This window comes from Orussus abietinus, unplaced genomic scaffold (genome assembly GCF_000612105.2).
Source record: "Orussus abietinus isolate OABI.00-Male unplaced genomic scaffold, Oabi_2.0 scaffold58, whole genome shotgun sequence".
Classification (NCBI taxonomy): domain Eukaryota; kingdom Metazoa; phylum Arthropoda; class Insecta; order Hymenoptera; family Orussidae; genus Orussus; species Orussus abietinus.
Genome location: NW_019394249.1, coordinates 90,258 through 115,378, shown reverse-complemented (window position 1 = coordinate 115,378; position 25,121 = coordinate 90,258). Strand labels below are relative to the sequence as shown.

The 25,121-nt window shown below is 40.0% G+C and overlaps 7 protein-coding genes across 14 annotated transcripts in view; 5 read left to right on the top strand and 2 right to left on the bottom strand.

Annotated features, from left to right (window-relative positions):
* The first annotated feature begins 163 nt into the window (after positions 1–163).
* On the top strand, positions 164–3,217 carry LOC105698543 (proline-rich protein 2). 3 transcript variants are annotated; one of them, XM_012422875.2, is made up of 6 exons: positions 164–239; positions 571–803; positions 947–1,023; positions 1,116–1,197; positions 1,355–1,562; positions 1,663–3,217. In XM_012422875.2, the coding sequence occupies exons 2-6, from the start codon at positions 744–746 to the stop codon at positions 3,111–3,113; spliced, it is 1,878 nt and encodes a 625-aa protein (XP_012278298.1). In that variant the 5' UTR covers positions 164–239; positions 571–743; the 3' UTR covers positions 3,114–3,217. The 3 variants fall into 3 exon arrangements, with proteins under 3 accessions (XP_012278298.1, XP_012278299.1, XP_012278297.1); XM_012422876.2 differs by lacking the exon at positions 164–239 and having other exon boundaries at positions 350–803; positions 1,663–2,518; positions 2,759–3,217; XM_012422874.2 differs by lacking the exon at positions 164–239 and having other exon boundaries at positions 352–803.
* An 85-nt stretch (positions 3,218–3,302) lies between these two features.
* Positions 3,303–5,613, top strand: LOC105698549. Its single transcript, XM_012422881.1, is given in 4 exon segments — positions 3,303–4,771; positions 4,774–4,976; positions 5,051–5,171; positions 5,260–5,613. Coding segments are annotated over 4 exon segments (822 nt in total). The 5' UTR covers positions 3,303–4,611; the 3' UTR covers positions 5,598–5,613.
* A 213-nt stretch (positions 5,614–5,826) lies between these two features.
* Positions 5,827–6,760, top strand: LOC105698548. Its single transcript, XM_012422880.1, has 3 exons — positions 5,827–6,196; positions 6,281–6,457; positions 6,535–6,760. The coding sequence occupies exons 1-3, from the start codon at positions 5,854–5,856 to the stop codon at positions 6,669–6,671; spliced, it is 657 nt and encodes a 218-aa protein (XP_012278303.1). The 5' UTR covers positions 5,827–5,853; the 3' UTR covers positions 6,672–6,760.
* Positions 6,761–6,923: 163 nt separating this feature from the next.
* On the top strand, positions 6,924–8,918 carry LOC105698545 (deleted in autism protein 1 homolog). The gene is made up of 4 exons (XM_012422878.2): positions 6,924–7,689; positions 7,764–8,064; positions 8,193–8,323; positions 8,452–8,918. The coding sequence occupies exons 1-4, from the start codon at positions 7,069–7,071 to the stop codon at positions 8,677–8,679; spliced, it is 1,281 nt and encodes a 426-aa protein (XP_012278301.1). The 5' UTR covers positions 6,924–7,068; the 3' UTR covers positions 8,680–8,918.
* On the bottom strand, positions 8,697–12,175 carry LOC105698544 (eukaryotic translation initiation factor 2-alpha kinase 1). 2 transcript variants are annotated; one of them, XM_012422877.2, is made up of 9 exons: positions 11,866–12,171; positions 11,456–11,626; positions 11,137–11,293; positions 10,583–10,995; positions 10,285–10,487; positions 9,989–10,165; positions 9,744–9,899; positions 9,486–9,623; positions 8,697–9,414 (listed from the first exon to the last, which is right to left on the bottom strand). In XM_012422877.2, the coding sequence occupies exons 1-9, from the start codon at positions 11,933–11,935 to the stop codon at positions 9,199–9,201; spliced, it is 1,701 nt and encodes a 566-aa protein (XP_012278300.1). In that variant the 5' UTR covers positions 11,936–12,171; the 3' UTR covers positions 8,697–9,198. The 2 variants fall into 2 exon arrangements, 1 of the variants encoding a protein (XP_012278300.1); XR_001103934.2 differs by having other exon boundaries at positions 9,274–9,414; positions 9,486–9,609; positions 11,866–12,175.
* Positions 12,176–12,361: 186 nt separating this feature from the next.
* On the bottom strand, positions 12,362–14,175 carry LOC105698547 (serine/threonine-protein phosphatase PGAM5, mitochondrial). Of its 3 annotated transcripts, none has more exons than XM_012422879.1 (6): positions 13,879–14,175; positions 13,568–13,746; positions 13,263–13,477; positions 13,051–13,181; positions 12,790–12,933; positions 12,362–12,710 (listed from the first exon to the last, which is right to left on the bottom strand). In XM_012422879.1, exons 1-6 carry the CDS (start codon positions 14,040–14,042, stop codon positions 12,686–12,688), a joined length of 858 nt encoding a protein of 285 aa, XP_012278302.1. In that variant the 5' UTR covers positions 14,043–14,175; the 3' UTR covers positions 12,362–12,685. The 3 variants fall into 3 exon arrangements, with proteins under 3 accessions (XP_012278302.1, XP_023289387.1, XP_023289384.1); XM_023433619.1 differs by having other exon boundaries at positions 13,821–13,961; XM_023433616.1 differs by having other exon boundaries at positions 12,362–12,933.
* Positions 14,176–14,649: 474 nt separating this feature from the next.
* LOC105698540 (protein bicaudal C homolog 1) overlaps positions 14,650–25,121 on the top strand; it is a 29,694-nt gene continuing 19,222 nt past the window's right edge. The window contains exons 1-3 of one of the 3 annotated variants that reach the window (XM_012422869.1): positions 14,650–14,736; positions 18,853–19,094; positions 19,581–19,624. In XM_012422869.1, coding sequence (XP_012278292.1) covers positions 18,881–19,094; positions 19,581–19,624 — 258 coding nt within the window. In that variant the 5' untranslated portion in view covers positions 14,650–14,736; positions 18,853–18,880. Of the gene's footprint in view, positions 14,737–17,222; positions 17,482–18,852; positions 19,095–19,580; positions 19,625–25,121 lie in introns of those variants that run through there. The other 2 variants (XM_012422868.1, XM_012422867.1) reach the window with 2 other exon arrangements.

Below are 25,121 nucleotides of genomic sequence, written 5' to 3'. Positions count from 1 at the left end.
GTAGATAAAAGAAAAATGAACAGCTAGAAAGTAGCAGTGAGTGAAATTTCAGGCGAGGAGACGGCGGCCATCTTGTCTAGCTGCGCTAAACAACTTGTATTCGTGAACGGCGACAAGTGTGCGTACTGCGCCTTTTTTGAAGCATGATAAGACGCGTGCCAAAAGGTATAAAGATCGTTAAATTGTGTTGAACACGATTTTTAAGGACATAAAAATCGCCAACGACAGTAAATTACTGTGTATGTATGTACTTTAAATTATTTTTATTTCCCTTTAAAAAGCGTGATCACTAGCAAGGCAAGATGGCCGCCATCTTTCCTTCCTCTTACGTCTTGAGCTTCATCCGTGGAGCAATTTCTTCCATCTATCTGTTAATAAATCCATGACGATATCCGTTTAGTCCTATTGTGGGTACACACACATTCAGCTGCATTATCGAATATACCGGAATTATTGTGGAAGCGAAGTTCCATTCTACCGTCTTTGCTGATATTCGGAGAATTGTTGTGTCCTTTTGTCGAATATATTGTTGACGAATCTTCCAAACTATCGTTCGAAATTCTTGCACAGTTCCGAAAGCCACGAACAAGGATAACCTCGCAGTTGCATCGAGCAATCTCCTAAAATGATCTCCTGAGATGTGAGGAAAGAGCATCTACCACATTTTTTCTTTGACCTGCGGATGGTTTCCGAAGAAGTCGTTTATCCAGCGATATATAATTCTTTATTGAAGTAACGCAATAATGTCCGTAACATTTGCTCAACGTGGAAGACCTCCACCGACTCCAGCTCAGATTCAGAAGGTAATCAGTTCTAAAACAGAATGTATTGGTTATTATCTAGTTTTTTATTTGTACCTACATACCGAGGTGCCTTGGAACTAAAGGAAGTTGACGTACTCTTTGAGCATTATTATACATTTTAATTAAGTAATATTTTTTAATAGATGCTGGATGAAAATAGTCATCTGATACAGACAATTCAGGAATATCAGAACAAAGGAAAACCACAAGAATGTATTCAGTGAGTAAATCGTTGTCTGTAATATTTTTTATATCAGTTTGTCGCATCGTAGAAATTAGTGGAATATTTAATGCAATATTCATTGTTTCTAGGTATCAGCAAGTCTTGCACCGTAATTTAGTATATTTGGCTACTATTGCCGATGGAAATCAAAATATACAAGCTTTGCTCCCGGTAAGATATTCTTATATTTGAACATTCTTTATAAACATGGTGGAAAGCATTGCACACATGCCAGAGTTCCATAATTTGATGAATCATCTAATTTTTGAGCATTTGGTATGATAAAGATACCAAAATCCATTAAGTAATCATGTATGTACATCTACAGCCACCGCAAGCCATACCAAACGGTCCCCAGCATCAGATGATGGGACCTCAGGGTCCGCCCACTGGACCTGCAGTATCGGGAGGACCCGGCGGGGACATACCACCGAGTGCGCAACAAAGTTTACCCATGACCAATTTTAATCAAGGTCAGCCGATGCAAGGAGGTTACAGAGGACCGGTTATGCCTGGCCAAGGACCAGCCATTAGTCGTGAGTTTATATAAATTTGTTACCGTAATTATTAAAATATTGAATTACAGATAATTTCGAGTTCAAAATTTATATCGTGGTAACTGTAATGGTTCTTTAGGTCCTACCGCAGCTCCTGGTCCGCAGCAATACAGGGGAGGTCCACAGGGATATCCTCAGCAACCCACTCAACAAGGTTACCCAACTCCCTATGCTGGCCAAACTCCAGGGGCAAATTATCAGGGCCCTCAGACCACTGCTTATGCTTCTGGGCAACCTAATCAATATGGACCGCCAAATGCATCCCAACAACAAGGATATCCAACATCGAATCAACCAGGTTACGGACCTCCAACAACCGTTAACAGTTACGGTCCTCAACCGGGTGGTTATCCACCACCTGGGGCAGCTCAGCCTCCTGCTGGTTACGGTCCACCTCCACCAAGTCAGCAAGGTTATCCTCCTCCTAACGCCTCTCAGCAGAATTTCCCTTCCGGTGGGCAGCAACAGCAGCCTGGACAGTACGGGAGCCCCAGTCCACAACCGTCTTATCAGCAACCGCCTTCTCAGCCACCACCGCAAAATGCATACAATACTTCTCAGACTGGCAATTATCCGCCGCCATCATCCCAGGGTTATCCAAACAACGCCACGCTGCAGAGTTACTCTGCGCCTCCAGCTACGTCCAGTACAGGGCAACCTCCGCAACCAGGGCCTCAACAGAATGCTGGTCCTCAACCAAATTACGGCAGCCAACCTAGTCCAGGTCCTGGACCCGGAACAGGTCCAACGCAGTATGGTCCCACTTCCACGTCGCCACCGTTCAGTACATCCTCAGCTAGTGGTGCGAACACTTATGCACAGAGCGGTCAGCCAACTAGCACTCCTTCAGCTTCTACGCAGACCTACCCTCCCAGCAGTGGAGCTCCGGCTACTCAAGGTGGACCATATGCACCTCCAGGACCAACACCTTCTGGGTACGCTGTCCACCAGTCGACTCATCCGTCATCTCATCAGCCTCCACACCCTCCTCCTCATCAATCTCCTCATCAGCCTCCGCATCAACCCCATCAGTCCCCGCACCAAACTTCTCATCAATCGGGCCACCAACCCCCACCGCACCAATCACCTCACCAGCCTCCTCAACAGCCACAACAACAGTCTCAGACTCCCCAGTCCCAGCAACAGCAACAGCAATCATCCGGTTCCGCTCCAAGTGGTTTTCAGCCCCCAGCTGGGCCTCCGCAGGGTCCTCCTCCGCCTCCTGGACCTCCTCAACCTCCGGCTGGTTATGGACCTCCACAGTCTCATCCTGCTACGACTCAAACTTATGTTCCACCGGCTCCTGGAGGACAACCGCAGGTCTACGCTCCGCACCCTCCGCAGGGAGGGCAGCATTATGGACATCCTCAGTATCCGCCACAGAGCTATCCACCACCACCAACTGGACAAGGTTATCCACAGTATCCGTCTCGACCTCCTGGAGGACACATGCCTCCGCCACCTGGCCCTCAAGGACCTCCTCCGCCAAACCAGTACGGAGGGTATGGATACCAACCTCCCCCGCAGTAGAAATACCATTTGCTCGGTGAGCGTTCGGTATACATCGATTTTGACACTGTTGCTAATAAGGTTAAATCAACGGATGAAGACGTGCCAGGGAAAACCAATTAAATCTAGCTGTTGTATGCAGATCCAGCTGTTGAAGGATCGAACAAGGGATTTTACGGTTTTGCACGGTATCTCTGTAATTTAACTGAGAGAAACCTGAATTTATATGGCATCGAGTCGACTCTTGCATCAGCTTGAATTACTCTTTATAATTCTCAGTACGTATTTGCAAACTTTTCAATGCTTTCAAAGGGTTGGGTAAGGTGGTATACGTGTTAAAGTACTGGATTTAATTGTATAATGTACAGGAGCGGGGTTTATAAAGTTATTACTGTTATGAAGGAGGTCAGGAAGGCAGGTGAACAGCCTCCAAGTGGAAATGAAGAGAATTTACAGAAATAGTTACGTCTTAGGTTATGTCGATGATGACTCAAGAACCTCTCTTCCGTGATATTTTGTTCTGTCGCAGAACTTTAAAATACTGATACTTTTTATTTAGCCTTGATATAATTTTTTTCATTGACTTCGTAAGAATTAAGGGTCTACTTAGGGAAATTAAAGTATAAATAATAAGTATTAGGAAATATATTACAGTAAGATGTACTTTAGGCGCACACTTTCGAATGATGACCTAATCGAGAGTCTTTCTATGTGAAGTTAAGTTTCTATAAAGTATTTTACGTATTTTTCATTTAGTAGGTTTGGCATTTTGCAACGTATGTATGTACATGTACGTTCATGTTTAACGACTAAATTAAACCTTGTGGTACTAGTTAGATACCTGTTGCGAAACAGAACTATTTCCAGCTTGCATAAACGTAATTAAATTCTTAATGTTAACGGTACATAGACATATATTCACACGACTTGTCACTGATCGGTTTACCTTTCACCTTCCGATTGGGAATGACAATTTTGTGGCAAAACGATTCGACCTTCTACGACTAAATATAAGTATTACAATATCCTCGTAACTATTGAAAGACTTAATTTATGCGACTGTAAAACAGTTCTTCGATTCGTTAATTTGGGGTCTCTCATAGCTTCTCTAAGGGATATTTTTAAGAACAATATCGTTCCTCCTTTACTAGCTAGATAAGAAACAGTTCGTTTGGTTTTTGCAATTTTTGTAAACGCACTTGACAATTATATATGTGTGTATGGAATTCCATTGTTCCTTTCTTTCCTGGTCGTCGAATTAGCATTATCGAGAGTATAGGAATTTTCTGGTTAGAGAAAACACTAGGGTGACCTTGTCTTTTTGGTAAATTTCGCGAATCGCCACACCTGGAAGACGTCGTCGGCTTTCCTTTGTCTTTGGGACCTAGCATAAGATTCGTTAAATCGCCTCGTGAGAAAAATTTGAGCAGTGCGATGAAATGCAGGCGCAAATTGTCGAGTGGACGAAAGAGTGCAAAGCCAAATCGTTAAGTGATTAGAAGAAAGATCATCGATCAAGATGGACCTGTACCTGTCGACCTACCGCAAGGACTACCTCTGGCCCTGCATTAGGATGCAACCTGCGAGCCAGAAGTCAAGCTTTCCCACCACCGAACAATCTGTACTGCGATTCATTTTATCTCATACACATCATATTGACAAACCGTTGTAATGCCGTAGAAGGAGAAAAAGTTCTCTCGTGTCGTATCATGCATCTGCGGTGCAGAACCAGGAGAACACGTGCTGTCAGAAAAGTGTGAAACTTTTGGAAAAAGTCTCTCAAGGGAACCAGCTACGCAAGTCGAAGAGTATCCTGTGAGAACTGGTCCCAGCCCGGAAGCAGAAGCTACTAGGTTCGATCAACCTAATGCCTATATGAAAAAGGTACGCTGGTTCGCATTTAAATCTTCATACGTTGATGTTATTCGTCGACCTTTGTGATTTTTTCCTGTTTATAGATTCAAGAAAAATATCCATATTTGTACGACATCCTGAAAAGCAGTCCTCCGGAAGACTTGATGCAACGGGTTAACAAGGCTCGCATGAGATCCACTTATCAAACGGACTACTGCCATGACCGTAATTGCAGTTCTTGTTTTCTATTTATCTGGAGTGTGAAGTAGTTAAAACTGAGCTTATAATATTGAATGATGTGATATCTTTTTAGAATTAGATCGTGCATTCGAGGACCAGGAGGCTGCACCAAGAGAAGGCCCCGGAGATTCGCTGCGAGAGCCAGAATGTCGACCTCACGTGAAACCTAAAGACAAGCATTCTCGAAGAACTCAATCCCAATGTGACAAGGATGAGAAGAAAAAAAGTAAAAACTCTGGTGCATGGGACGACGAAGGGATCGGCAGGAAGACTCCGTTGCCACCATGGAAAAGCGAATATCAAGACGTCATCGGAAAGACAGGATATGCTATCATAAAGGACAAAATACACCACGAGGGAAACGCTTTCAAAATCAAAGTTCTAGGAAAAGTTCCGATCCGGTGTCCATAACCACGTGCCACGTAGTCATCCCACATCGGAAAGACCTGGATGACAAAAATGAATAAAGTGTATTTTTTAAATTCCATCCGTGGCAGTCAGAGAATTAATCTTCAGAGCGAAGTAAAAATGGCTTTGCTAAAAATTCGCAACTTTATCGAGTTGGCTCTGGCAAGTGATTGGATGCTGTTTCTGGACCCTGCTCTCTCTCGAGTCTAACCTAATTTCAAAATTTCCAAGTTGAAGAAGCATTTTAGAGGGTCCCAAGATGACGAACCTTCTGGAGACTTTCGTGACGAACACTCACGCTGATTACACGTGGCCTTATCCGAAACCACTGATGGCAAAACCTGCACAGCCTCCTATGAATCCTTCTGCGGATCTGCACATACAGAGATTCCACTCTGACGGTTGCAAATGTACCGCTGAAGGTTTTCAAACTGATACGAATGGATACAAGACTTTGGCTGATAAAGAGCAAAAATCCCGCGAGGGTGCCATCGCGGAAAATCGGAAAGTGGATAATTCAAAAAATAGGATTTTGCAGAACGTCTGCCACATGGGTGACGAGGCAATGAGAAGCGTCTACCAGATTGATTACGAGAAACGAGGTGAGGTGGGAGAGAAAGGAAGAATTGGACTGACTTAATTTCTTCAATTTAATCGGATTTAATTAAAATTAAATGGTATTTCAGGAGTACTATTCACGGAATACAAACAGCTAATGGCGGCCGTTGATTCACCGGTTGGAGCTCCCATTTGTTCGGTTAATAAGGACCTTAAAAATGGCTACAAAGACCCAACGAAATTCAGACACAGTGCTGTGGATAAGCCACACATTCGACCGCCCAGGTGCATCGATATGTCTGCGGGTAAATAGTTTTAAAATATCAGGAAAAATGTAAGTTGTCGCAAGTGGTTCCTGCTATTTTTTTCGAACCTTTTTCAGTTCCAAAAACGTTCGAGCTGTGGGCGGCGCCATTCACGGGTTACTCCGAATATATGGACACGATCAGTAAAATGGGCTTGAGTAACATGAAAAATCGCCAACAGTATTTACAGCCTTTACCAACGTCTAGGAAATGATTTGACTTTGCTACCGATAAGACAAGCTATCCAAGAAGTGGAGGAAGCGGATTCGTTTTTTGCACGTATCGTTTCTTCCGAAGCGTTCATTTTGGGTCAGAAAGTACAAATTTTGTTCCATTCTCCATCAGCGGGTGATGATATGATTATAACGGAACGTTTTATACGGTAAAATAATAGGAACGTGATACACTCTTTTTAAAAAGTTCCGCCATTTTGTATTCGATACCCAACTCATCTCTGATAGGTGGCCGTCCGTTCGAAAGAAGGCCACCAGGGGGCAGCATAGGATGCGATCGCGCGACTGCCCGTGAACAATCATCTAATTCTGCTCATGTCAGTTTTTATTCTCGTAACCTTGTTTTGAGAGATATGCTATTTATTTAAATTGATCGTTATGTCTCGTATTCGGAGGATTTTCACGCGTCAGAAACGAAAAGTATTGGTGTATGGATTAGTCTTTTTGGTCGTTGGAATCAAATTCGTCGGACACTGGCTGCATCCTAACCTCACATTACTGACAGAAACTCACAAATGTCCTGCGTGTTATGGCTTGTCCGCGTGTGATGCAGTGAACAATAGGATTAAAGTGAAACATATAAGCGTACTCGCATTATTTTCCAATTTATTCGGCATTAAAAATGTATATTACGGGGAAGACGAAGGGCGAGAAGTCGTCCTGAAGAAGCTGGCTCATACGTGGGAGTTGGAAGCTTTCGACGAGATGCTCTGTAGCCAGCCGAACTTGAGATATCTTTGTACACAGTCTAGCCAGTCCAATGAAAATAGTGTAATCAACGTAGAAGATAATTTATATGCAAATATTATAAATGAAGTAACTTATTTTGCTGTAAACACCGATAGCGGTAAATTTGGGTTACTAGTTTGTCCGCATTCTGACAATACAGAAAGGCTTTTCCATAGCGTGTTCGAGAATGGTTTGAATGAAGAAAATTCAACGTTTCACGTACACCTGTGGACATTAATTAAAATTAACCCAGAACCAATTATCCTTCAGGTAGTTAAATACTTAATCTTGCATGGATTTTAAAATCTTTCTTGGTTTAAGGTTGGACACTTACCTCTGAATAGATTCTACGAGCAGAAGATGGTTGGCCGGTGCCTAAATACTTAGGAGCATGTGGCAGATTAATCGTTGAAGAATATATTGGTTTACCCTTAATCTCTTTTTATAACGAAGACTGGATTCGTAGAGCTTCGATAGCTTCTAGCTTACTGAATGCTGTCCATATGCTTACATTTAGAAGTACCGAATTTAGCTTCTACTTGACCGATATATCTCCTGAGAATATTGCTGTTAATTGCAGAGACGAAGCAAAGTTTGTCGATTTGGAAGACATGATCATTGTCGATAAGAAAATTTCAATTAAGGGTATGTGCAATATTAGAATATATTTGATCTCTTGTAGATTTTGCGAAAATGATTATATTTAACTTGAACAAATCTAATGTTTCAACTTATCAGCTGTTTATCAAGGTAATGCGCTATTATGTATTCAGATCAACCCAAAGATTGGAAAGTAGTAGAAGTAAACAAAGCAGACCCGGATTGTGATAACTGCTTTGTTTTTTCGCCAAAAGAAATATGCAGTCATTACTTGAGTGACCACAATTATTATGCGTTGTGCAAGGTCAGGCATGGTTTCGTACATAAGCTTTAGATTTGGATGTAATTAATATATGTAGCTGTAAATATTTAGATAGTATAAGAATTTTTTTTTGCAAAAATAGTGGTTTTACTGTATTTTTCTCATTGTAGCATTTACTGGCTCCAGAAACGAGCACTAATTTCTTCCCTGGAGGATTTCTGCATGACATTCCAAAACAGATTTTAAAAAAGTATCCAATCTTAGAATACTTGTTAAGAAAGTGCGCTGTACCTGATCAGTCATATGATAGAATAACCTTTGGTAAACAGCTTAAAGAATTACTCGATACTGTTATAACCGAAGCAGGGACAACATATCGTAAGAGTGAAAAATGTTAAACAATAAAAGCGGAAAGTACAAAAAAAAATGGAATCGTATTTAATAAACAGGCATTGAAAGGGGACAAGGGTACAATATACAATGGGTTGAGACAATCATAAAAATGCTTACAAATTATACTTATTATCTAAATTACTAAAATATTTTGTATGTACAGCTTAATTCCGTCCCTAAGGTAAACATTCCAAATTAATATGTATTTACAAGTGTAATTTAAGTATATCTAAAGTCAATGGTATTAAATAGTATTATAAATAATTACAGCCTCACCCGGAAATTTAATTGTTCAATAATATTTATATATTTTGATTAATTCTGCTTCGCAGTAAACTGAGACTTATTCGTTGCCTTATAAGAATCAGTCAAAATTACTGCAAGGCAATAATATCACAAAAAAGCTGTGGAAAAAATCTCTTGTATGAAAAATATGAAATTTGAAGCGAATACATTGAACAATTAAAAAATCGGCATTTTCTATAGTCACGGTTCAGTATATAGTAATTCGCTGGTACTAATTATTATTGAGTACTGGAACAGAAAGTGAGCTCTGAAATTCGAGCTTCCAGCCTTTCAACTTGATCTTGCAGATTTCGTATTGTAACGTTCTTTTCTTCATTGTCGCTTTTTAGTCTTGATATTATCGAGTCCTTATCATCACTTAATTCTCGCAAGAGTTCATGAGTAGATGGACGATTGTTTGGATCAAATTGTATTAATCGACTGACTAAAGAAGCCTGAAAGCAAATTGCAACATTATGTATGTAGAATAATTTTCACCGTTGAAAGTGATTGCGATCAAACTTACCCATTTTGGATATCTAGCGGTGAGTGTAGTAGGTATCTGTCCATTTTTAAATGCGTCAACTGTGCGACTGCATTCCATCTTGGTTTGCATGGGAATTAGCAATTCCAAAAGGACGATTCCCGAACTATAAATATCACTCTGGAATTAATCACGTGAGAAAATGATATTTAATATTTGTTTACCCTTATAATATTCTAGTGATTAGATTTATTAATATATTTTGTTTACGCAATATGATGCAGTGAATGAATTAGTTACCTTAGAACTACATTTGCCTTGCAATTGTTCCGGTGCTGCATACATCTGCGTACCGATAGCGGAATAATGAGTTCCCCCTTGTAATGGACAAGCGAGACCAAAATCGCCTAATTGAACTTGTAAACGTCCTGATGAAGACACGAAAATATTGCTAGGCTATAATAAAGCAATATTGATGTTATTAAAAGCACAAAATCATGTATGTGGCATAGGGAGGGGTTGTGCACAAAGTATCGAGTACTCACTTTTATATCATGGTGAACGATGTCAAGAGAATGAATATATTCCAATCCACGGATTATTTGTGTGAATATGGAGGATATTACTGATTGTGGGGTAAAATCCTGTCTTTTGTCTAACCACTGCCTTAACGTCTTCTCACAAAGTGCCATTTGAATATACAATGTTACATACTGGATATTCTACAAGACATAAAATGTAGGTCGATGTAGATTTAGTTAAAGCAAAATAGGCAACTATTACTAATTTAGTGATTTTGTGGATGAATCCATGCTTAATTTATAATGTAAGGGATACTAACCTTTCCAGAATTGTATGGGCACAGTTGACCATCGTTAACAGATTCTTCCTCTGATTCACTATCGTTGCTATTTGTAACTAAAGATTCTTGTTGCTTAAAGTGACTAAATATATTGTTTCTATTAGAGCTAGACTTAAAAGATACAACGTCAGAGTTCATTTCTTCAGTTTGTTGAGATTGATTGTTTTCAACGGTTTGTTGACCTATAATTAAATAAAATTTGTGCATGTGGAAGACAATATTTGAATACCTCATAATAAATTGATTTTTTCGAATGGTTTAGTAGAGAGATACTCACGCATGTGGAAGGAATTCTCTTCCAGTGACTGAGAAATCGACGAACTGAGCATTCGATGATTCGTTAAATAATAGTCGGCTTGTTTGTTATTCTCAGAAGATGGCTGTAATTGGTCTCTGTTGCTCTGTTCATAACTTACAACATTTGGACCAAAAGTTGATGGGAATGCCATTTCAATCCAAGCATTTTTGTATGGCACTATATTCATATGATTGAGTTTCGCTATAGTCTTAACTTCTTCTAAATGTTGTACAATGGTATTCATTCTGCTATATTCCACTACGATTTTTTTTATTGCATACTCGGTATCATCTAATCTATGTAAGGCCTTATAAACACAACCGAATCCACCACGAGCGATGAATTCGATTTCTTCAAATTCTCTACAGTAGCGGGACCATCCGAACATTAGTCTGAAAATATAAATTTAGAATTTATAGAAAATATTAGAATAAAGACCCTGTCTAAAGGTAATGGAGCAGATTAAATTATCACCAGTAAATGAAACACAGTGAAATAGAATATTAATACAATGTACATGGAACAATTGATACCCAGAAAGTCCTAAAGCATTGTCACTTCCCGTCGAAGCTCTTGCAACCGATACCAGTTGGCACAGTGCCGTTTGGTACTGGCTGCGGATTGTGTCAAACTCTGCCATGTTATATGAACCATCGATTAATTTCATCTGATGCAGTTTGTTGCAAATTTCTAAAATAAAAAAAAACATTTACAGTGCACTAGGATAAGTGGTTTTAATTGCTTTTAATTTAATCATGATTATTGTACAGTCAATGAATACTGTACGCTTTATAAATCTTTGCGTACTCATTGATTAAATTAAAAAACAAGTGAGAAAAATCATTTCAGTACTGATATAGAGTCTTTTCCTGCGAACTGAGTCCTCCTCGAACATCACACATAGTTGTTGAATTAAAGATTCGATAAGAAAACTCGTTGAAGGGAAAACCCGACGAACAATTTCTCCGCCAGTTTGTATTTGAGCAGCTTTCTGCGTGCAGTGGCTTATCCACGCGTCATTTCCTGGTAAAACAATGTTAAGTTTGATTTCACAATAACAAATGCCTTCGTACAATTCGCACATCATACGCGAGCGAGAGAACGGTTTGGAGTTATAAAATATTTTAACTAAAACGTAACAAGTGTTTTTATTAACAACAGTATTTAATAACATATTTAAAAGTTACTTTCTTTGGTTCGTTTTAATTGGAGTTATAATTATTTTAAAGTTTTGGCAGTAGTGGTGAGGTTATTTTACATACCTCTGTCAAAAGTTGTTAAGGTTGACAAGTTCGTCCACGGGTTATTATTTTTTAACCTTTCTTCGTCCATGTCTTGCTACACTGCCCTAATATTAACAGTGTAACATGTTTTTACTTGTCGCGTCTAGTGTCAAGTTTTCAGTCCCGTCATGCGCATGCGCAAAAGTACACGTGACAATCTCGTACGTGATTGGTCAATTCGAATAAAAAACTTTTACAGACTTCGAGAATGATCTAAAGCGACACTAGCGCCGCCAAGCTAAAAAATATACAATCGTTTTAATTTCCGATAAAATCAAAATAAAGAACACGTGATGCCGTGAAAAAAATATTTTGACGGTCCGTCAATGTCCAATTGATTATCAGTTCATCTTAAATGCGATATTCGACTCGGTACGTGGAGACTGTGAATCGTTCTTGTATAAATTAATTTTAATTATGTAAACAACAAAGAATGACACCATATAACCGTGTTGTTCAATTGATAAAAAATGGGGAAATTAAAAGTAATTTTATTCTAGACTTTAGTAATATAAAATACAAAATGTAGTACAAGTTATTAATGACTTCTCTTCCGTTTGGAATTGTATCAAATACCAGATTTAAATAATAGCTCTACACTCGATAGCGACCGTGATACGCCATTAATAACTGTTTTCTGTCACATCTGTCAGTTCGGTACTGAAATGTAAAAAAAAAGATCCGTTGCTGGTAAGTATCATACAGATGTCACACAAAATTAAGTAAAGTTCGTCACATCAAAGCATGTTATCGAAGAAGTCGGCAGTCTCTTTTGATCCGTCTTTCGTGTAGGTCTTCTTTACGTTAACTTCAACGATCGTGACCTGTTGATTGAAAATTAAACTCATTTCTTCTTATAGAACTGTGTATTTACAGCGTGGTACTAAAAGAAATACAAATTACGTCGTTAGCAATTTAGGCTCCATGTGTCCACAGTCTCCAAGAAAGTGTAGCGTTACTTTCCCATTGGGATAGATACTGAGCATTGTAATACTTCCATGTTTTAGGGATATACGAATCCAAGCTTCAGGAGGTAATTGAAGCGCTCTGAAAAACCAAACGAGGCTAATGAATTTTGTTCTATAATAATATTAATTAATCACGAATGAATCGAGGAAATTATTGGTTGTGCAAGAAACTCAACATGATTTCTTAACATTGTACCTGCAGACGAAGTATCGAATAACGTTTGCATGGCAAACGAGAACGGTATAGGAATCTTGTTTCTGACTAGGATCTGCCCGGTGAAGGTACCTCCTAAAAGCTGCTTCTATTCTGGGGCCGTCTACAAAGTACTGTAAAAGTAAATCATTGCAATAATTTCTCATCTTCTTTTTCTTCACATCGATTAGAGATAAAGGATAAAAAATATTCACCGATCTCTCCGTCCTCCACACTCCAGATAATGGGTCAAGGGGATAAGGATTACCCTCCGTTAAAAGATTATCGTGTTCAACGTTTACAGTCGCGAGACTCTGTTCTATGATTTTTGAAGTCTCTTGAGCCCGAGTCATCGTCGATTTAACAATTAATGTATAAGGTACTCCCAGCTCGGCCAAGCGCTTCCCAGTCGCTTCGGCTTGCAATCTGCCTTTATATGAAAATAAAGAATGTATAAAAATGTTATCCAGTCCTTAAAAATTACACATTCGCAACGTTTAACAAATTACTGCGCGCTAACCTAGAGGAGTAAGTCCTCTCTCCGAGTCCCTCTTTCCATCTCTATTATATTGTCCGTGCCGTATAAGAAAATAATGTTTCACGGCCTTAGGTTTGTAAGCGGCCAGCTGTTTGTTATACCTATTCTCGTCTTCCTCGTTCCTTACTTGCATCGGTTTCATTAAACTTTTGGGGTCTCTTCTGCAACGTCGAGTTTAAGGTTATGATAAAATAAATTTAATTAACCGATGCATGAATTTTAATACAGTGCTTACCGGTCAGATAATATTAAATAAAACTAATAATCTAATTGTACAACTTTATCGTTCTAACCTATCCCAATTATTGTCCCACTTCCTTGAGTACTCCAATGAGGTCCAATTGCAAACTTGCACCTGTTCAGGATGTCCGTACATATTATAATACACGAAGTAGGCGCTACCTACGGCGCCGAGCCCTCCGAGGGCATACTTGTAAAATCTCGTAAAACTCGGCATTTTTCAAAATAGCCGGCCGATGTTCTTTTCGATTCCAAATGTGGAAATCATTCACAGGATATCGAGACCACCTCAAATACGAAAGTGGTCCGAGAGACGGAAGAGGGCTGGCCTTAAGGAGCCCTTAAAGTGATTTAAGGTCAGGTCGAACACGACAGTGTACAGTGGCCGGCATTAGTGCTCCCCAACGAATCGACGAACCGTCTACTTAATTTAATTTTTGGCAATAAATACGAGCCCGTTGTTAAAAGGTACTCAATAAAAGAAATATCGGAAAGTTGGTCAGTCGTGTCTCACCTTCCGGGAAAATAAATACGAAATATTTACGAAATAAATACTCAGAGTAATTCCTGTTATTTAAGCGTTTATTCGTTTGAAATTACGATACAGGGTAACCGTTTCGAGCGATCGGTGGGCATAGTTCGAATGGCGACCGAGAGAGGCGCCACACGGAAAGACTCGGGAGGGCGTTGGGCGATAACGAGCTCCACCTTGCCGGTTGGTTGGAATCGCTTTCGGGTGTCGGGCCCGGTCGGACCGAACTGCCGAGCAACGTGACCCGCCGCTCAGCGGAGGAAAGACGCGCGACGAGGAGCGCTGCCATTGGTCCAGATCCGCGACCACGTGTCAGGGCCGGCTCCCATTGGCTGCGCTCGTTGGCGCCATCGTCGGACCCTGCGACGCGCACCCCAAGGTACGTACTCGCTTTTTCAAACTTTCCACGTTAATTCCACGACTTCCTCCGTTACGTGGAAGAGAAACCCTCGAGACGTCATCCTCTGCTTAGTTAGCCGTTATGCACGTACTTTTTCATCCCACTTGAGATTCTGTAAAAATTAATTCGGTTGCATCATGACCGGTGCCGAAGTCTCCCGAATCGGACGGTTCCTCCTTCACCGACAGGACGATTTATTGTTTAGGGACGCATTACTGTCAATTATAATTCCTTGTCTCAAGGGACCACTACTCGTTCATCCTGCGAACGGATTAGCTGTGTAGAATGTTCTCAATTTAATGTTCCTGCGCGGGAAATCAAACCTAAAAGGAAAGTTTGAAAATGTCCCACGTCACGTGACCGCCTGGTCACGTGACGGCTATCGACCAATCGCGCTTGCGCTTTCTTTTGGAGCCGATATTTCCCGAGACGAAGGGTCGAGGATTTAAGAGGATATGAAAAGCGCTAAGAAATTTAATCGACGTCGATAATGTTAAATTTATCTATAGAACTATACGAACTGAAGGGTTCTATATGTCATTTCGGTAAAGTAATGATAAAAAGATAGATGTAAAACTGCCGAAATCCCATGAATTCATGACTGTTTATATTTTGACGAACCAACGTCGCCATCTGTGACGTTTAGCTGCAACTATATTTTTGCTCTAAAAACACGCGTCAGCCGCAGGACAAGCCAGTATTCTCTTGCAATCGTTGGTGAGAGTATTTACCTCATTTTCCCATCCGACTCTGTAACATTCCATTTCTACGGTATTCTAAATTATTCCAGCTAGATCCTGAAACTCTTCATTTTTTATTCAAAGTCTCCAAGAAGCGTAAAACATTGAAAGCGGGCCCGGACCACGCCATGTTGGTTCTAGTCTATGATAAGTTAATAAATCTTCGATGAGAAAATGAAATTTCATGAGTTTCAGGAACTACCTTTAGGGCCTATATATTGGAGTGGTGAAATTTCAATCGAATTGGGGGTACCGATTTGATAAATACTTTCCACCAACGATCTGACTTCTCAGATATATTTATAGTTATTCTGACTCTTTCGATCCTACTAACGGCTGGATTTTCAAAATTCGAAATCTAATCCGATTACCCCCTCCGATTTTATCATACGAACAGGTATTCCTCGTGTTGATTTCCAGCTCGGACTTGACCTTCGATATGTATTCGATCGATCGCGATTTTCGACATCGATTATCCGACATCCCATCGGCTGAGTCGCTCTGGGTGAATATTTCATAGCGCTCCCGATAAAGTCTACGAGTACTACTATTCTTACCCAACTGTTTTATAAATATTGTCAGAAAAATGTGGAATTTCCAGTTTTCCATTATTACCGTTCCATGACCGTGGAAATATACGAAATAAGCAAATGTCGTCTGGATGCGATTTTTTAATTTAACGGTTCTGCTTCGCAGTTAAATTCTATGAGAGATTATGCGTATTTAAAAATGGAATTTTTCACATGAACGATCTCGCTCCGAAATGAAATCTAAAGAAAAATTCGGATTCGAATATTGATATCACCTCCACGTGTGCATTTCTAAACCAAATCGTTAGAAATCGAACTTTTAACCGGGTAATCTTGCTCCGAAGTTCAATTGTCCAAAGAAAGAAAATAATCATGTATACGTTCCTGAATAAATTAATTAAAAGTCGAATATCTTGGCTAAACGATCTCACTTCGAGATGTAGGCTTAAAAAAAAAAATGTACAAGCCAGGTCATACGATCTAGAATAGATTCATTGAAAATCGAATATTTTCAGTGAAAAATCCCAATTGGTACCGAAACCTCATTAGGAAATGTAACATTTTAGAGTACGGGTAAGAATTCACCCGAAATTCAGTTTGACCATTATCGGGGGATATTGATTAATTAAAAGTCGAATATCTTGACTAAACGCTCATTCCGGGATGAAGGCTTAAAAAAAAAAATGTTTTATGCCAGGTCATACGATCCAGAATAAATTCATTGAAAATCGAATACTTTTCAGTGAAAAATCCCAATTGGTACCTCCTTCGAAAATGTAACATTTTGGAGTACGGGTAAGAATCCACCCGAAATTCAGTTTGACGATTATCGGGGGGATATTAATTAATTAAAAGTCGAATATCTTGACTAGACGATCTCACTTCGACGTAAAGGTTTAAAAAAAAAATGTTTTATGCCAGGTCATACGATCCCGAATAAATTCATTGAAAATCGAGTATTTTCAGTGATAAATCCCAATTGGTACCTCCTTCGAAAATGTAACATTTTGGAGTACGGGTAAGAATCCACCCGAAATTCAGTTTGACCATTATCGGGGGTATCGCGACTTCCTCCGTCGAATATCCTGTTGACACGAATATCGGATATTCGGGGACGTATCGGGAGCCGAAAGCGAGGAATTTCTTGTACATTGTTTTGATCCCGAGCGCCCAGTCCGACAACAGTCCAGTCCGCTAATAGGCGGACAACAAACGGCCAAACGACTACGGGGAATAATCTCAAGTTTCGGCAGTTTCGGCGTCTTATTCCACGCGGTAGGTCGTGGTCGTGTCATTATACCGCGAAAATAACCGCATTTTTCCGGAATCTCGTTCCAAATATCGCCGAACGGATTCGCGGGGCTTCCCCTCCTCCCCCCTCTAAGGGGTTCGCCTTCGAAAAGTAACGTCACGAGTTTGAAAATTAGTGCAAATTCTTGAATCCGAGGAAGAAGGTACGACCTACGACCCCCCTCGCCCCTTGCGCAATTATTATTCCTACTCCGTTTGAACCAGGAATTTTTTCTTCAGATATTACCCCCCTTGTGAATTTTTTTATTAGCGATTGGGTATATTAAAAAAAATAAATTAATGTTAATAGACGCTTCGTTAACGAGGAAGTTAACGTGGCCGAAGTAACTGATGCTTTTAATCGGATGTGCTTAATAATCTGTAATCCAGGTTAATTAACCGGAATTTTGGTTCTCTTAGGTGGAATTCCTTTTTCAGGGCAATCCTTTATTAGGTGGTATATTTAATCCATTTTTTTATTAACGATTGGGTATATTTAAAAAAAAAATATTAATAGACGCTTCGTTAACGAGGAAGTTAACGTGGCTGAAGTAACTGATACTTTTAATCGGATGTGTTTGATAATCTGTAATCCAGGTTAATTAACCGGAATTTTGGTCCTCTTAGGTGGAATTCCTTTTTCAGGGCAATCCTTTATTAGGTGGTATATTTAATCCATTTTTTTATTAACGAGGTATATTTAAAAAAAAATTAATATTAATAGACGCTTCGTTAACGAGGAAGTTAACGTGGCCGAAGTAACTGATGCTTTTAATCGGATGTGTTTAATAATCTGTAATCCAGGTAAATTAACCGGAATTTTGGTCCTCTTAGGTGGAATTTCTTTTTCAGGGCAATCCTTTATTAGGTGGTATATTTAATCCTTTGGTGTAATACTTCCGGTGCGGGAATAATTAATTTTCTTTGCGTAATTCTGGAATTTCTAATGAAAGTCTCGGAGTAGGCGAGCGGTCCTTTATATAGTAGATAAAAAGTCATTATCGATTACTTCTGCGGTCGCGGGTAAACGCAATCTCCCCTTGTAATTCACTCGACTCCGATCGTATCATGCGGATTGTCTCCTTATCACCCGCCTCGTCTCGGTCAAGGACTCGCTTATCAGGGATGGAAGGATGCACCGTCATGTGCTTTCTTAGATTGTAAAAATACATAGCATTATTAATCGTAATAAATCGTATATTCTTAGACAGTGCCTCTCGACCGGGTGAGTCGGCGATTACTTATTCCTAATTTATTAATTGGCTGTTTCATCGAGCAATTAATTTATCAGGACTTTTAACGAGGCCCTCGGTGTTAATCGTTTTTTTTTTTATTGGAATTTATTATCACCAGGGCAGAAATATTTTCTTTCGTTCCGTGACTTATGAAGTTGAATTATAACGAGGATTCCATAAATATAAATGTACCGTATCATATTTTTTTTATCGCAGTACCTTTTTTTTTTTTTGGAAATACCTGTGCTCGGCGCTAAACTCAGGTGCTCTCAGGTGAGCTAATCATTGATAACGTTTCAGGTGAAGGCGGAAGAGGGAAAGAGCGAAAATGTCGAACGAAGTGACGCAGAGCGAACGCAGGACGGAGACGATGTCGGAGACGTCGGAGGGCACCGCGACGACGGGCGTCTCCGGGAGGTCCGGCTTCGACAGCCGCGACGAGTTGCGCGACATCGCGGCCCTCCTCGGCATCGGCGACCCCGAGGACCTTCGCCAGGACCGATTCCGAGTGGAACGCCGGAAGCTGGAGAACATGCTTCAAGGTCGGTGTCTCCTGGTGCCAGGATGGGGAAAGCCGATCTTCAGGGTCGACCCTGAGCGTTACGATTAATAGATTTATTCGAAAGTATGATTAAGGGGATGTGAAAGGAGCATCCGAATATGGAGGCTGTAAGGAAGGTCCGGACACGTATAAAATCTCAATTTTAATAGAAAATTAAAAAAAAAAATTCGTATAGACTAATTTTTAAACAATTCAAATTTCATGGGGCTCGGGACCTTCCTTAGATCCTCTGTATCCACGTCGTAAAGTTTGAATCGATTAGGTGCGGTTCAGAGAAAAGTTTCATGAACGATTGATCACTTTCGCATCCCCTTAAGCCTTTATCTTTTAACGATGGATTTTTTTTTATTTTTTTTTCCTCGAGCTTCCTGGATAAGAGTCATGAATCTCGGTTAATTACTTTTAAGAGTATTACCAATTACCTTTTTATTGCGATTCACTGTACCGGGGTCAATTTGTTTTCCAGGCGACAACGAAGGACTAAAGCAGGCGGACACGTTTTTCCAGAAGGTGAGTCGAAGAGAGAGCCAAGGCTCCGGATATTCCAGGCGACGTCGAAATTCCACGTTGCACCTGCGAAGGACGTGTGATTAGCTTAATTCATCAATTATGCACCGGGAAGGAAAGATTTTCATCGAGCCGAAGAAATATTTCATCAAAAGGTACCGAAGAAATATCTCGTTAATTCAAGGGATAATTAATTCACTCGAAGGGACTCTAATAAATTGTTGTAATTCCGAAGTAACTTTGCAATCAATTTATTCCAGTTAGAGCGAAATAATTATTCTTTGAATTAAAAATATTTCTTTGGTGCTATCCCAAGAAGGATTTCTTTGGTTCAATGAGAATTTCATTTTTCGGGGTGACAAACGCCAACCTAATTTTAAATTAACGAAGAGAAGAGAAATATTGTTAATTAAGGTAAAGTTCGGTAAAATCTGAGACTTCGTGCAACGCGATGCAACTTTACTCGGCTCGAGTAAGGACTTTCTCTTTTTCGCGCCCTCGAAAGGAGATGCAGTTTTTTTTTTTCCTTTTCTTTTTACACGAAGTGCATAATTTTATGTACGCATCGTTTAACGACTCGCGTTTCACGCATTGCGTAATCGAGCTTTGCGGTCACTTCTTATATGTGTATAAATTTTTTTTTTTTTCGTTATTTCATTCGCGAGCATCGCAACTGCATTCCGACTGGCGGGCAGAGCTATGCACCGGCGAGGTGCATTCAATTTCGAAACTGAAAGTCACGTAAATAAGCATTTCCGCGAGGAAGGTGAAACGTTTGATTTCATAAGTGTTTCACTTCCTTAACGAGGCTGCATTACGAGGCTCGTAAACCGCGTTTCGGCGAAGCACCTGTGGCTTGCACTTTTGTGCAAGCTGCATGTCGATCGCTCGCCATTATCGGCGCCGATTACATCGATTACAATGGTGTAATTATTTTTGCATGACTCCGTTGCGACTCGTCTCGGAAAGAATTGCATATCTTTCTTGACATCTCGACGTTGCACTTTTGCATGCGCTGAGATTAATTTCAAGAGCGGTGCATCTCCTCTGTTTTTTTTTGTGGGTTCAATAATAGCCGATTTGGAATTTAAGGTCTTATGAGTATTGGGTAGGGAGTAATGTATTTTGGATAATATATCTGGAAAGTCTGCACATCTTTCTTGACATCTCGCGGTTGCACTTTTGCATGCGCTGAGATTAATTTCAAGAGCGGTGCATCTCCTCTTTTTTTTTGTGTGTTCAATAATAGTCGATTTTGAATTTAAGGTTTTATGAGTATTGGGCAGGGAGTAATGTATGCTTTTGAATATCCATTGTCGGGGGCGATTCAATTTTATGCGATCGAGGATGAATTTGAGATTATTTATTTGAAGGATGGCGCGAGCACTAATTGCAGGAACACGAAGTGCACAATAGGAACGTACGTGAGCGCGTTAAACGCCTCTTTGCATAACGAATCAAGTATGGAAATACTGAGAGGGAATAAGGAAGATAAACGGGCATAATGGGCGCTCGGAGAATGACTGTATGCACAAGTGTCGACACGGTGATTAGTAAAATTGTCACGCGCCTTCCTGACAACATAATCTCCGATCCGCCTTGAATCTTATAAATATACTAAACGCCCTCGAATTTTTGCCGAAGAAACTGCAAACAGGTAGTTTCGAGAAATTAATTTCTTTTTTTTTTTTTTCAAGTCCGTCGAAAAGAGGTCGATTTGCGTGAAAACTGGAAATAGTAAATTTCCGACGTCGCTGTTACAGTTTTCCGTCCCAATTTCCAGAACTGCGAGAAATCGTTTAGTCGTTACAACTCGACACAATTGTCGTGAAAATGAAAAAAAAATCATTAGGAGACTTGCTCGGGAAAAATCGTTTTCGCGGATAAAAAAAAAAGGAAAAAGGACGACTTCCGCGAAAGTCGGCGAAAGTGGAAAATTAAACGGACCCCCGCGAAGAACCACTTCCTATTCCGGAGTCATTAGACCCTTGGAGCCTAATCCTCATGTGAGTTTTCCCATGATGACAATCTCGGAGAAATTCCCCACAGCCTTCCGGCGATCGCGAGATTTGAGGGATAAAAAGTTCATTATGGGGAAATTTTTCGAATGACATTGTTGGAACAATTCGGGTAATAACCGATCTTTGGTGGTTTCGGGCCGAATTAATCGGCGATATGTCGAGACGTGAAATCTGCGTTCCTTGGCCGAGAAATCGACATTGGCCGTTTCGGCTGCTTTTCTGTCGAAAAAGTTGATTATGGGGAAATTTTTCGAAATTGTTGGAACAATTCTGGCTTGGTGGTTTCGGCCAAATTAATCGACGATATGTAAAGACGTGAAATCTGCATTCATTGGCCGAGAAATCGACATTGGCCGTTTCGGCTGCTTTTCTGTCGAAAAAGTTCATTATGGGGAAATTTTTCGAAATTGTTGGAACAATTCTGGCAATAAACGATCTTTGATAATTTCGAGTCGAATTAATCGGCGATATGTCGAGACGTGAAATCTGCATTCCTTGGCCGAGAAATCGGCATTGGCCGTTTCAGATTCTTTTCTCTGTCGAAAAAGTTCATTATGGGGAAATTTTTCGAAATTGTTGGAACAATTCTGGCAATAAACGATCTTTCGTGATTTCAGGCCGAATTAATCGGCGATATATAAAGACGTGAAATCTGCATTCCTTGGCCGAGAAATCGGCATTGGCCATTTCGGCTGCTTTTCTGTGTCGAAAAAGTTCATTATGGGGAAATTTTTTGAAATTGTTGGAACAATTCTGGCAATAAACGATCTTTCGTGATTTCAGGCCGAATTAATCGGCGATATGTCGAGACGTGAAATCTGCATTCCTTGGACGAGAAATCGACATTGGCCATTTCAGATTCTTTTCTCTGTCGAAAAAGTTCATTATGAGGAAATTTTTCGAATGACAACATTGTTGGAACAATTCAGGCAATAAACGATCTTTCGTGATTTCAGGCCGAATTAATCGGCGATATGTCGAGACGTGAAATCTGCATTCATTGGCCGAGAAATCGACATTGGCCGTTTCGGCTGCTTTTCTGTGTCGACGGAAGTGCAACGAGAGAGCATCGTTACGTTCACGGTGACAAGCTATCGAAAGGGGCCCCAGGTTGCATAAACCTGGTTTTATCCGCGATCTAAATGGCCGGTGTGAAACGCATAATCGTCATCGTCAACCGGTGCAGCTGCCTAATCGTGAAAGTGCAGCCACCGCCGTGTTCCGTATTCCGCTCGTTATGAGCCCGCTAATGAGAGAGTGGTCGGCATTATCAGTGAACCTAGACCGGTAAAAACGTACATTATCGGAGTACAAAGCATTTAAAAATAAAAAATCCTAGGATAAATCCTCCTTTCATTATGAGAATTTCAATTCCTTTCGGTCATTTTGACGTTTACTTCCATGTGTCTGGATTTATTAACGATTAAGGATTGATAAGAGTGACGTTAAACTAGGGAAATTAATTATCCCTCGGTTCGATACATACATCGATTGATTGCAATCGCGAGATCCCTCGACAATGGAGATATTTGGGATTGTTTAAACATTTGCAGGTACTCGGTAAACACCGAGTCATTTTATTCGACTTTTTCCGGGTGTCAATTATCGTCACGAGTACACACGCGTTGCGTAATGTAGTGCTGATAAGAGGAGCGTGGTATAATTCAATGTCGGCTCCGCATTTAGGGCCGAATAAAAAATACCGATGATAAGGCGGGAATGAAAATCGGGATTACAATGGAAAGTAGGTCCGGTTTGTGGGTCTTTAAATAAAATTAAGACCTGATAAGACCCCCTGGGCTGGCGATAACGAGGGTACAAAATTATACGTTGGACATATGCTCATCGTAAGATAATTTCGCCTAATGATTAGGCCTAATTAGATGATTACTCCAGACATGTTATTCGTTTCTGCCAATGATATGTACTCGTGTATTTTCGAGACGGTGCCTCTTGACTTTTATACAAAATCCCGACGTCACGTTTTACTCCCTGGATTTATCGAGTCATTTATTTATTAGCTTAATTACGAATTTACCGAGCCTCCTCGACCCGGGTACAAGTACGGTCACAAAACAAGCGAGATCAGCTGTTCACGTTGAATCTAGAAAATCATTCTCTATGTTATCATTAAAAGGCGTGAAATTGAAGTACTTGGCACGATACCGAGTTTCTTGATAACAATGATTTTTATTTCCCAAGCGAATAAAAAAAAAATGCCAAATTTTCAAGATGTACGAGCGACATTTTGTGGTACTTATGACGTATATTCTACGTTATTTACATGTCGCAAAATTACTATCGGGGTATATAGCGAAAGGAGAGGAAAATGATTTTAATTTCCCAAGCGAATAAAAAAAAATGCCAAATTTTCCAAGATATACGAGCGACATTTTGTGGTACATGTGACGTATATTCTACGTTATTTACAAGTCGCAAAATTACTATCGGGGTATATAGCGATAGGAGAGGAAAATTATTTTTATTTCCCAAACGAATAAAAAAAAAATGGCAAATTTTTCAAGATGTACGAGCGACATTTTGTGGTACATATGACGTATATTCTACATTATTTACAAGTCGCAAAATTACTATCGGGGTATATAGCGAAAGGAGAGGAAAATTATTTTTATTTCCCAAGCGAATAAAAAAAAATGCCAAATTTCCAAGATGTACGAGCGACATTTTGTGGTACATGTGAGGTATATTCTATGTTATTTACAAGTCACAAAATTATTATCGGGGTATATAGCGAAAGGAGAGGAAAATCACAGACGTTATCGAAGATGTTGATGCAGTCCAATGGGAGTTATGAATATTGAACGTCGTTTTTTATTTGTTTTTCAATTATTCCGCAGGCGATATTTAAATGACATGTTAATGGAACATCGCGAGTTCTCGGGGAGGGAACGCATCCATTGACGATTTGACGAGATGACGCGAGTCATCGATGTGTCGAAATTTTTCTGCCTTTTGCGGGCCACTTATCGTACGTTTGTTCAGATGGACTGCAAACGGAGAAAATATTTCCGCCGGGCCGAGCAAATATTTTGTCGATTACTCGCGCGAAGATGTACCGAGAACATTTTGTTGCACGTATGTTTACTTCGCGGGGAGAAAAAGGCGAAAAAAGAAATTTGATAAAAAAAATTGATAACGAATTAAATTATACGCAGATGTATTGCACCGTTTTTTTTTTTTTTTTTTCTTACCAGAGATACCATCCAAGATGCGCGGTATACATGTAACAAATTTTTTTTTTTTTTTTCATGAACAGTTTCGCGCAAGAAGTTCAATATTTACCCAACGAGTACACCGAGTCATTACCATCGAAATAACGCGAAGTATGACGAAAGTTATTACAGATAAAAAGAAAATATCATAACAATATACGATGTCGATTGTTACTCTTCGGAAATATTTGTATATTTCTTGAAAAATTGATAACGAATTAATTCATACGCAGATGTATTGCACTA

Bases quoted from the DNA above. Each gene is read 5' to 3' on its own strand.
- LOC105698543 (XM_012422875.2), top strand. From the start codon at position 744: ATGTCCGTAACATTTGCTCAACGTGGAAGACCTCCACCGACTCCAGCT. The intron at 1,198-1,354 runs GTAAGATATTCT...GTACATCTACAG, and splicing joins ATATACAAGCTTTGCTCCCG to CCACCGCAAGCCATACCAAA. The intron at 1,563-1,662 runs GTGAGTTTATAT...ATGGTTCTTTAG, and splicing joins CCAAGGACCAGCCATTAGTC to GTCCTACCGCAGCTCCTGGT.
- LOC105698548 (XM_012422880.1), top strand. From the start codon at position 5,854: ATGACGAACCTTCTGGAGACTTTCGTGACGAACACTCACGCTGATTAC. The intron at 6,197-6,280 runs GTGAGGTGGGAG...ATGGTATTTCAG, and splicing joins GATTGATTACGAGAAACGAG to GAGTACTATTCACGGAATAC. The intron at 6,458-6,534 runs GTAAATAGTTTT...AACCTTTTTCAG, and splicing joins GTGCATCGATATGTCTGCGG to TTCCAAAAACGTTCGAGCTG.
- LOC105698545 (XM_012422878.2), top strand. From the start codon at position 7,069: ATGTCTCGTATTCGGAGGATTTTCACGCGTCAGAAACGAAAAGTATTG. The intron at 8,065-8,192 runs GTATGTGCAATA...TTATGTATTCAG, and splicing joins TAAGAAAATTTCAATTAAGG to ATCAACCCAAAGATTGGAAA. The intron at 8,324-8,451 runs GTCAGGCATGGT...TTCTCATTGTAG, and splicing joins ATTATTATGCGTTGTGCAAG to CATTTACTGGCTCCAGAAAC.
- LOC105698544 (XM_012422877.2), bottom strand. From the start codon at position 11,935: ATGGACGAAGAAAGGTTAAAAAATAATAACCCGTGGACGAACTTGTCA. The intron at 11,294-11,455 runs GTACTGAAATGA...TTTTTATTTTAG, and splicing joins CAGGAAAAGACTCTATATCA to AAATTTGCAACAAACTGCAT. The intron at 10,488-10,582 runs GTGAGTATCTCT...ATTTAATTATAG, and splicing joins AGAGAATTCCTTCCACATGC to GTCAACAAACCGTTGAAAAC.
- LOC105698547 (XM_012422879.1), bottom strand. From the start codon at position 14,042: ATGCCGAGTTTTACGAGATTTTACAAGTATGCCCTCGGAGGGCTCGGC. The intron at 12,934-13,050 runs GTACAATGTTAA...TTGGTTTTTCAG, and splicing joins ATTCGATACTTCGTCTGCAG to AGCGCTTCAATTACCTCCTG. The intron at 12,711-12,789 runs GTAATTTGTATT...TTCAATCAACAG, and splicing joins GAGCCTAAATTGCTAACGAC to GTCACGATCGTTGAAGTTAA.